Raw genomic sequence first — 10,985 nt, forward strand, 5'->3', positions numbered from 1 at the left:
GGCTCGATCAACTACCACATCAAAAGACTGATCAGACATCATGGCCAAGTTTGCATACCTCCTGTCCAGCCCCTTTAGGAATCTCTTCACCTTCATAGTTTCTGTAGCTACTGCTGTAGGGGCATACACCTCGATTCGAAGTGCAGAGCATATTCATCTACAGACCTGCCATTCTGTCTTAAGGCGTTAAAGGCCCACTGTTTTTTATCTTTAAAACTTTATGGTACAAACCAGTTGATGAACAGTTCCACAAACTGAGTCCACGACAAACCCTCCATCCGAGGTAATATATAGTCATTCATCCATTGTCTAGGCATAGGCCCCATGACATGCTGCATACACTCTATAAGTCTTCTATCAGTCAACTGCAACTCTGTTCCTACCTGTCTGCAGGAATCCAAAAATAGATATGCATCGTCTGACATATCATAAGTACCAGGCAGCAACTTCTTGAAATTAATTATCTGTTTGTAAGGTTCTCCTCTTGGTGCGGTGGACTGCTGCTGCTAGGGAGGGTGGACCATATACTGTGCCATCATATCGATGGTTCTCTGCAACCCAGCTAGAGTAGCTGCCATTGGGTCCATGGGATCCTGTGCCATAAAAGACTGATTCTGTACTGGTGGCAACTGCTCTTCTACTTGAGCAGCTCTAGGCCTCCTACCCCGCTTCCTCGGGGTAGCCGCCTCATCCTGTGCCGACACCTCGTCAGGCATATCTGGTTCTAGTGCAGTGGCAGCTCTCCTGCTTCTACGTATTAGCATGTTACACAGCTCTATAGACTAATATTTATACATAATTATATGAAGCAGAAACTAGAAGCAAAGATGACAATGCAAGACGAATGTGGACCCTATTTTCCACATGTGACTCCTAGTAGACTCTTCTCAACACTTTAGATAATTATTCCCTATGAATCTGGAGCCTAAGCTCTGATACCACATTTGTCACGACCCAACCTATGGGCCGGACCGGCACTAGGACCTGGGCCAGCCTAAAGCCCCCGAGGCCCGTAGTAAGCCTAACTATTCCTTAACCCAACTCTAAGGCCCATTTGGGCCCAATTTCAAGAATTCAACCGGACAGAGTCCGGCCATAAAATGGACCTTTCAACGGGGAGTTTTTTGACTCACCCGACCTGTAAACACAATATATAATCATTTGGGGAGCTCAGCTCACCCTCCACATACTCATAACAACATAAAATAAATGGGAGCTCAGCTCCCTCATCCAGTCCATCAACATGCATAAAATAATAAGTTTACAGGCCCAAAATAACAATTTATATTACAGACCCAAATAAGCTCTAAAAATTCTAAAACTTTGCCCCGCGGTTCTTAGCAATATTACTAGGCTATTGCAAAAAGAATCATAATTTTCTGAGCTACCACAAATATTTTATGGATTTTTAATCCCATTTAAGCACTAGAAAATTACAAAAAAGTAAAGTTTGGGTTTACCTATGCCGATTCCGACTCCTGGGACGCGCTCGGGACGTCTGACAATGGTAGGGTAGCCAAAATCTCGATCCAATTCGGAGACTTTTTAGGTAGCCGGTCTGTTTGGCAAAAAATTTACAGACCCGAACAACTGTCGAATTTCCGCGAATTGAAGATACCTACACGAAGCCCACAACACGGGGGTTAGTACATAAATTTTATGAAATTTTCTAAGCTCATTTAATGCTCGGAAAAACACTGCGAAGTTCCGTGGGACCCATCAAAAAACAGTGATTTTTCGAAATTTATATTGCCGCGAAGCTCTCGACGAGTGGAGCTCTCTGGTACTCTCGATTTTCTCGTAGGGTTCACGGTTTGCGAGAAATCTAGCCCAAAAGTCAAAGTGGGCTAAAATTTCCCGGACAAAAATTGGACAAACCGCTTGATGGATTTTGGTGTTCTTGGTGTCTATGGAAAGCTCTCGAGGTATAGATGGGTTTAGACACAAGACCCGGCCCAATCGGTGGCCGGATCGGCCAGATTTCAGCCGGAAAGATGAAGCGCTACGCGCGCGCAGGGGAGGCATTCGCCTGCGTTTTCCGGCCGCCTGGAGCATCGGCCGGCCGTGGGGAGGTGGTGGGGCAGCGCGCCGGCGAGCTAGGATGGCTGGGGAGGCGGCGACGCGGGTTGGGGGTGAGGGAGGAGAGAGAAAACAGGGAGGGAAGGAGGGGAGGTCGGGACGCGCGCGGGGAGGAAGAAAAAGGAAGAAGAAGCCGGTCCGATTCGACCGGTCCGATCCGGTCCGGTTCGATTCGGCCGGTTCGATTCAGGATACAAAATTTTGAATTTTTACTCTGCCTTGGGATCGAAAACGAAGTCCAAAAATTCTGAAAAAATTCCAAAAAACTCAGAAAAATTCATATACTCCAAATATATTTTTAGTTTTGCCACGTGGTCTTTAAATTAATTTTTAAAAATATCAAAGTTTTATATTTTCGGGAAATCAAACCCGATTTCGAAAATCCTAAAAATTTCAAATAATTTCCTAGAATTTAAATAAAATTAAAACATCAATATTTGCCCAAAAATAATAAATTTAAAAATTAGGAGTGTTACAATATCAATCAAATGGATTAAATTGAATTGGCCCAAATGAAATTAAAATCATTTTGTGCTTATCATTATTAGATTTCGATTGTGTGATTGTGATCATTTTAAATCAATTTTTAAATTTAGAGATTAATTTGTTACTAAAATTTAAATTTAAGAACTAAATTATTACTAAAAAAAACAAATTAGAAACTGACTTGAAGGTTTTACTACGTCTTAAAGATTTAATTATAATTTATCATTTTCTTTTGTAATTTAGTGATTTATTAATTTTAATTTAGTTTGATTCAAGATTTAAGAAAGCAAAATGTCAAATTTGGCCCATTTCAGGCCGAGTTAACTATTAACTAGTCAATAATTTTAAGTTAAAATTTGCCTCGTTTGATTCCAATTTTGATTCATTTCTTTTGTCTCAGTTCTATGAATTTAATTCTTTTTAGGTCATAAATTTACTTGAATTTAACTTGTTGTAATACTGTTCACCATAATTTTTGAGTCCTGAAATTAACATACCCACGTAATTTTTTGATAAAAGAATACGAACAATGAAGTGTTTGAAGTTGATGAATGTAAAACTGATATATTATTAATGTAAGCTGTGTTTAATATATACAAAAGTAAAGAACTGTTCGGACTGTTTCAAGTCATTGATGGGATACATTGGCTGGTTAGTCAAATACATCCAGCAACTCCTCTGATTCCTTTAAAAGAAACAAGATAATAACTCCAGTAATTAGCCGTCCTAGTATAAAATTAGAACCATGTTATTTTAAGACTTCCATGCATCAACGGTGCCGAAACGAAAAAAGATTTCTGTTAGCATCCAAATGCAAAATAATCCAATTAACTTTCGTAGTTGACCCATGGCGGCTGGGAATGATGATGTAGTTATGAGGAATGGCAGCTAAGACTATTCATTTACATTTTCAAGTTTTATAGTTTATATATATATATAAATGTATAAAAGAGGTGTATTTTCACTTAAAAATAATTAAAAAATAAATAAATTCTCATAAGTGGGAAAATAAAAATGGAGAAAAATCAATTCCTCATAAGAAAGAAATGATTAATAATATATTTAAGAATAAATTTAGATATTTTCCAAAATTATGTAAATATGAAAAATATTTAAAAAATATAAAATAAATATTAAAAAATAAAAAAAATACAATAAAGAAAAACGAGAGGTTAATCATTGAAAATATTCATAGTTGGCCATCCCAAAAAAACTCATGAGAAAAGAAAAAGAAAAGAGAGAAGAGAGACTTTAGAGAGGGGCATCCAAAACCTAAAACATAAAACTTAGCAATTTTGGTTGATCAAAATGATTCTTCATTCAATTAGTTTTGGCCAATTATATATATATATATATATATATATATATATATATATATATATATATATAATTAAAAATTTTTTATTATACTTTTATTAGTTATTTATTAAAGAAAAAAGTAATCATATTTTTGTTACATAAATATTATTAAAAATATATATATTAAAAAAACTATGTGATTTCATACTTTGACACACAAGAAACTGTTGTTTAATTTTTATTAATTTAATATACTGTATTTTTCTCTATAAATAAATAAATGTGGTCTAAATTATTAGTACCGTTAAATAATGTTGATATGTCAAACATGTGGTGTTGATGTGGTGACACATGATAGATACAGTGCTTACATAACATCCGTGTGATATTTATGTGATGAACAAACGTTGTCATATCAGTGTCATATGTTTGTTACGTCAGTATCTTTTAACAGTAATTAACGGTTTAGATCACTTTTATTAATAAAAAAAAGTATAAAATATTAAATTGATAAAAATTAAACTATTTATGTGTCAAAACGCAAAATCACATAGTATTTTTTTATACTTCAAAAAAATATATAATTATAAAACTTTTTCTTATGTAAATATCAAATGATATTTAATACTAATTTCCCTTTAACATCACATTTTTTCAATGATAGTATACCGTTATGTAATGTATTATTCATAAATATTGGTTTCATATATAATTGATATTATATGAATATAGCATATGTAAGCAATATTTAAATTTTTATAATGATTTCATAATTTTCAGAGTTTATTTATTTTTAATTTTTAAAAATATGTAAATTGTTAAGCATAAATGTAACCAATTAAAGCATGCAACAAATTCTTTGAAAGTCAATGCCTTAGCGCACCAATCTGAAGCATATTCACTCTGATTGAATAAGAATTTTATAAGAATTTAATTTAATTAATTTTTTTTTAAAATTTTTATATTTAAAATGGAAGTCAGTCCACAATAATTATATTGTGTCCTTAATTTGAGTCTAGTTGCTGATGATATTCACTCAGCCATGCTGTAGTTTAACAAGCTCGTTCTAAAATTAAGTGAAGGGAACATTATTAATTGCTGTCAAAACTCATCACTAGCTATCCAAATTTTTTTATGCGATAATTAAGGAGTAGTTTATGCAATAAATTAACTATTGTATGCGATGATTAATGGCAATAAATTAATTGTAATAAATTTTAAATTTTAAATTATTATATATTTTTATATTTTTTAATCATACGAATAAACTAGTTACATCTTTTATTTTATAAAGGTAAGACTGATTTTATTGCAAGATATATATTATTTTTTAATGGTAGTTAATTTTATTATATATATAATTATACAAACCATTTTCAATGTGATGTGATCATGTGAGTGTAAAATAATTAATTTCTGTATTATACTTAAAAAAACTATACAATTTTTTTGGGTGATTTTTTTATTTTTAAAAACATTTTATATATGATTCCTTCATTGTCAATACTAGTTGACTACTAAATAATCATTTCACTAATGGGGCAAAATTTTGAACAACGATTGCCTGTTGGATCCGCCACTAAGTAAAATAATGCCTCTGGTATATTTTTTTTATGACAATCACTTAAATTTAAGCAGATATTGCTTACACTAAAATTAAATTTAATTTTAGATCAACAATTTATTCAATTAATTTTTTTAAATAAACTTTATTTTATTAATTAAATTAAGATATCTAAAATAATTTAATTAATTAGATAGTTATTTGGACATAAAGGAATTAGCTCAAAGGAAGCTGTTGATTAGGAGTAAAAAGTTAAAAAGCTGAGATGAGGAGACAAGCAGATAACCACCACCATGTATAGAACATGGAGAAGTTAGGAGTGACGAATTCAGAGACTTTCAAGAGAGCTTGCAAAAGAAGAAGTGCAGCAAACATAAAAACCCCAACCAACCAACATCAATACTCAATCAGCTAATCTATCATTTTAATTACTCTTTCAATTTTAATTTTAAAAGCGTTGTTTAATCCTTTAATTATTGTCTTTTAATTTTAAGCTTTGTATTTTTTTTTCAACAGTCAAATTTCAAATTTTATTCTAGTACATATAAACTCTTTAATTTTAGTCTATATCTATTTTGAGCTCAAAAATGCATTTCATAATGAAATTACATCTAATGTAATTAGTTTACATTTGATTTTAGAAGTTAGAAAGTGCATTTTCTTAATTCACCTACTATCTGATATGCCCATAAGATTCAATCTATTGGTGTGACACCCTTTACCCGGTCTACAGTGTAGCCGAGCAAGACATGCCACATTCAGTGCCGGAGCACTCTATTCTATCTTGTCTTATACCGTATTAATTTAAATTTCATTTATTCATATTATCATATGTGTTGAAATTTTTTTTATCACATTTTATTTTTATGGAGACTCGGATAAAGTCTCCTTTGTTTTATTAGCGTTTGGCGAGTTCTACTATTTACCTGTTAAAATCTCATATCATACTACGATTTCAATACCATATCTAAATCATCATATATGTTCTTTTCATCATCAGCTCATATCATATATCATACCATTCATTCACGTAAAATACCTTTCATTTCATTTATAAAATTCATATTCAACAATTTACAATTTACATTTCAGTCCCAAAATGAATTACATCTTTCACTTATGTACAATGAACAAAAAGTACAAAACATGTAACCATGGGCCCTACCAAGTGCATAGCTGAGGTGACTCCAACTCTAATATAGATCTGATCAAACTCTCTATCAGAGCACTACTGTTGCTGCTGATCTCCAGTACCTACACGATGGAAAAACCAATGCGCTAAGCATAACGCTTAGTGGTGTATAAATTAAAGTAAAAATAACTAAATAATTAAAGATAATTATTCCCTGTAAAATTTCATAAAGAAATATAGATTTCATGAATTTTGAGTCATTTACATGTTTACTGAACTTTGGGAGCAAATAAGTTTATCAGGATCTTCTCTGCTCATTTATTCCATATTCAGTCTTATTAAATTCATATCAGTGCCCAAGTAACCTATAACAGACTATAAAGACTGGATACATGGGAGTATACTTGTTAGACATTCGTATGTCTATCATGTATACATCGGTCACGTCAGGCATAAAGTCAACGGGCAGGCATAAAGCCAGAAATCAAATTAGGCACAATGGCCAACGAGCAGGCATAAAGCTAGAGGAATAACCATATCAGACAGATATTGTCTATCAATGATCATTCATGTGGGCAGTACTGCAATCTGTAGTCCTTAATTGTCATACCAATTGGTCCAAGCTATATACATAAGTCTAGGTATACTTTGGGCAATTTAGTGTTATTAAATATTTATGGACTTATTACTTCATGTTATGCACTATTAGTGCTCTATAGCAAATTTCATGTTATTTGGCAAATCATTTAGGTAACTTATATGTCATGAATCAAATAATTTCATGAACCTTTCTTAAGGTCCAGATTCTGTCCTCCTATATTTGCCTAGAAATTTGGTTAAGATTTAGGGTTTGTTTGACCACACTTCCTTCATGGAAGTTGTTCCTCTATGTTTAAACTTTGATTTCTCTTTTTGAATCACTCAATTTGGAGTTTTAGAACTCAAGTTATGGTCAATTTTCCAAGACTAGTCCATTGACCCTTTATGGTTCCAGAACCAGGCAAATTCTGGAGTTAAATTTTGTCTTGATGGCTGGACATGTTGCAATCATATTTAGGCCTAATGTTCTTCATATGAGTTGTTCTCCTATGTCTTAGGGTCACTTAGGTTCAAGAATCACAATTTTTCAGGTTATGTAGGGTGAGTTATAGCCAATTAACTGACCTGGACTCCTAAACCCTATGCCTTCAGAATTTCAAGTTCAGGTCAGTGTCTTTGATTCCTATTTTAGGATCATTATACTCAAAATTTGAGGATAGTTCCTAAATCAAAGTTGGAGTCCTATTTCTTAAGTTTTTAGAACAGTTTGGCTCATCCCAATTGGAGTTTCCTAGTGGTAGATATGATATAAATACTGTTCTAGGGTCAAGTGGCTATGTAGTTCAATTTCAGAATTTGGAATACTGATTTGTCCTAGCAAATTGACCAAGTTCCATTAGGTTCTAGGTTTTGGTCAAAACATCAAAATTGTAGTTCTAGGTCTTATGGAGATTTTAGCTTTGGATTCACTGCATTTGTAGTTTTCTGAACTAAGTTATGACATTTTTTCCAAAACTAGTTGGATGGGTCAAAGTCCAGAATTTCAGGTCAGGTTCTGGTTCTGGTTAGAATTATTAACCTAAATTGTTCTAGAAAATTGGTTGGGTTAGAGTCAGAATTGGGCTCTATGTTCTTCATGAAAAATGTGCTCCTACGTCTAACCTTTCCATTGGTTCAAGAATCAAGTCATTCTGACTTTTCTAGAGTGAGTTATGCCCATTTGAATATTTACTGTTTATATGATCATTTTTCCAGGTCTAGCAGGTGCTTACCCAGATTCAAGCTAATTTTAGGTCACAAGTGAGGTTAGGCAATCGTGAGAATGAAAATGAAGGCATAAATCAGGCTAAGGCAATTTCATGTTTTTCAAGTTTTCTAAGCATTGTCTTTTAATTTCAAGCTTTGTATTTTCTTTTTCAACAGCCAAATTTCAAATTTTATTCAATATATACAAGTTCTTTAATTTCAGTCTACATCTATTATAAGGTCAACAATATATTTCTTAGCAAATTGTATTTAGAGTAATCAGTTCACATTTGATTTTAAAAATTGGAAAGTGCATTTTCTTGATTAATATACCTATTATCTGATATGTTCATAAGATTTAATATGTTAGCCAATTGATTTCTTTCATAGCAGACACAAGGGGCAATGGAAAAAATTGAAATTGAGAATGAAAATGAAGGCATAAATCAGGCTAATGAAAATGAAGGCATAAATCAAGCTAAGGTAATTTCATGTTTTTCATGTTTTCTAAGCATTGTCTTTTAATTTCAAGCTTTGTAGTTTCTTTTTCGACTGTCAAATTTCAAATTTTGTTCAGTATATACTGTGAAGGATAGATCAACCTTGTCATTTACTGTTGTTAAATAATAATATATGTACACGGACTGTGGAGATGGCAGACCTATACCCAACCTCATCTAGTTGCTACACAGTTGGAGTTTGTCACGAGGATAAATACATGAGGATAAATACATGAAGATAAATATATGATTATCTACACGAGATATACTCTATCACTACTCTATCACTGCCCTGCAGATCTAACCAGGTGAGGTTAGAATTGTGAGTCTCATCCACTTCGGCAGATGAACACACTACCGTAGGTTGTTTCTTAGACTGCCATGAAATTAGATTACTCCCCATAAATATCGCATAGCCACTTGTTGATTTTCTATCGTTCAAATTGGATGCCCAATCCGCATCACTGTAAGCATGAATATCAAGATTAGAAGAAGGAGTAAGGAGCAACCCATACCGTTGTGTACTCTTCAAATAATGTAAAATACGTTTTACTACAACCCAATGTTGCATTTTGGGAGAATGAACATATTGAGAAGCTTTGTGGACCGAGAAGGCAATGTCGGGTCTGGTGATATTCAAATATTGCAAAGCACCAACTATGGTGCTGTAGAGAGTGATATCAGGTGCAGATTCAGCACCAGTTGCTTGTAATTTCTCATTCGGTATGGCTGGTGTAGATAAGCTTTTGCATGTGGTCATATTGGCTTCGTGTAACAAATCCTCAATGTACTTTGTCTGTGTAAGTAATAAATCCATTTTTGTATGATGAGCTTCAATACCCAAGAAATAATCTAATAGACCCAAATCTTTTAATTGAAACTCTAGTTGCAGAAATGCAACAAGGTGCTATAAATGAGTATTATCACTCTCAGTTAGGATGATATCATCCACATAAATAATACAGAAAGCTTGTGTCCCACCATTCGTATAAGAAAATAAGGATGTATCTGCAGCAGATGACTTAAAACCATTTTTAAGAAGCGCATTCGACAAGCACTTGTACCATTGGCATGGAGCTTGACGAAGGCCATACAGAGAATGATGTAACCGACATACATGATTCAGTTTATCGGGATCAGTAAAACCAGGAGGTTGATCCATAAAGACCAGGTCATCAAGTTTTCCATGTAAGAAAGCATTTGAAACATCTAATTGTTTGATATTCCACCCCTGTGTAACTGCATAAGACAAAATAATTCTATTAGTAGTAGGCTTTACCATTGGAGAAAAAGTCTCAAAAAAGTCAATGCTTGGCCTTTGATGGTAGCCCTTAGCAACTAATCGAGCTTTGTACTTTTCAATGGATCCATCTGGTCTATGTTTGATGCGGAAGACCCATTTGTAACCAACAATATTCTGAGCATCTTCTCGTGGTACCAATTTTCACGTACTTGTTTGAATTAGAGCATTTATTTCATACTGCAATGCATCACGCCAATATTCAGATTTCATAGCTTGGGAACAGCATGTAGGAACAGCTTGGGCAACTATAGTAGTGGCAAATATCTTTGGTTTAAAATTCCCTGTTTGAGATTGTGTCACCATTGGATGAGTTTTAAGTGGAACAGATGGTTGATTATGGGAGTCGGTGAGACCTTGTTGATGAGGTGAGTGGAGATGACTAGGTGAGTGTGGGCTTTGAGTAACAACATATATGGAAGTATCATGAGGTTGAGTGGAAGTAGGTGGGCTATGTGGGAGAGTGGATGCACATGGTGTGATGTGACTATGCTAAGGGTGGGCCAAGGGTGCATGTGATGAGATTAATGGACTATGTGTCATTGGAGTTGGGGTGGATACTACATCAGTGGACTGTAGAGATAAGTGAGCTGGTGGAGGACTGAATATACCATCTTGAGGAGATGGTGATACAGGTACAGGTTGTGGCGTCAACAAAATGGGTGGAAGAGGTGCATATGGAGCAGTAATGGACGTACTTGATTTATTGGCACTAGCATCATCAACACTTTTGAATGGAATAATCTGTTCATGGAAAATAACATGGCGTGAGATAAGAATTTTTTTAGTAGATAAATTTAAACAGTAATACCCTTTATGAACCTTACTGTAACCAAAAAA

The 10,985-nt window shown here is 33.8% G+C and overlaps 1 protein-coding gene across 1 annotated transcript; it reads right to left on the bottom strand.

Moving 5' to 3' along the window:
- Positions 1-9,095: 9,095 nt before the first annotated feature.
- On the bottom strand, positions 9,096-9,662 carry LOC110643271 (uncharacterized mitochondrial protein AtMg00810-like). Its single transcript, XM_021795603.2, has one exon. It carries the CDS (start codon positions 9,660-9,662, stop codon positions 9,096-9,098), a length of 567 nt encoding a protein of 188 aa, XP_021651295.2.
- Positions 9,663-10,985: the final 1,323 nt, after the last annotated feature.

The sequence above is a fragment of the Hevea brasiliensis genome, chromosome 5, assembly GCF_030052815.1.
Source record: "Hevea brasiliensis isolate MT/VB/25A 57/8 chromosome 5, ASM3005281v1, whole genome shotgun sequence".
In the NCBI taxonomy this organism is placed as follows: Eukaryota; Viridiplantae; Streptophyta; class Magnoliopsida; order Malpighiales; family Euphorbiaceae; genus Hevea; species Hevea brasiliensis.

What these genes read in the sequence shown, in the direction of transcription:
- LOC110643271 (XM_021795603.2), bottom strand. Translation starts at nt 9,662, where the DNA reads ATGGATTTATTACTTACACAGACAAAGTACATTGAGGATTTGTTACAC.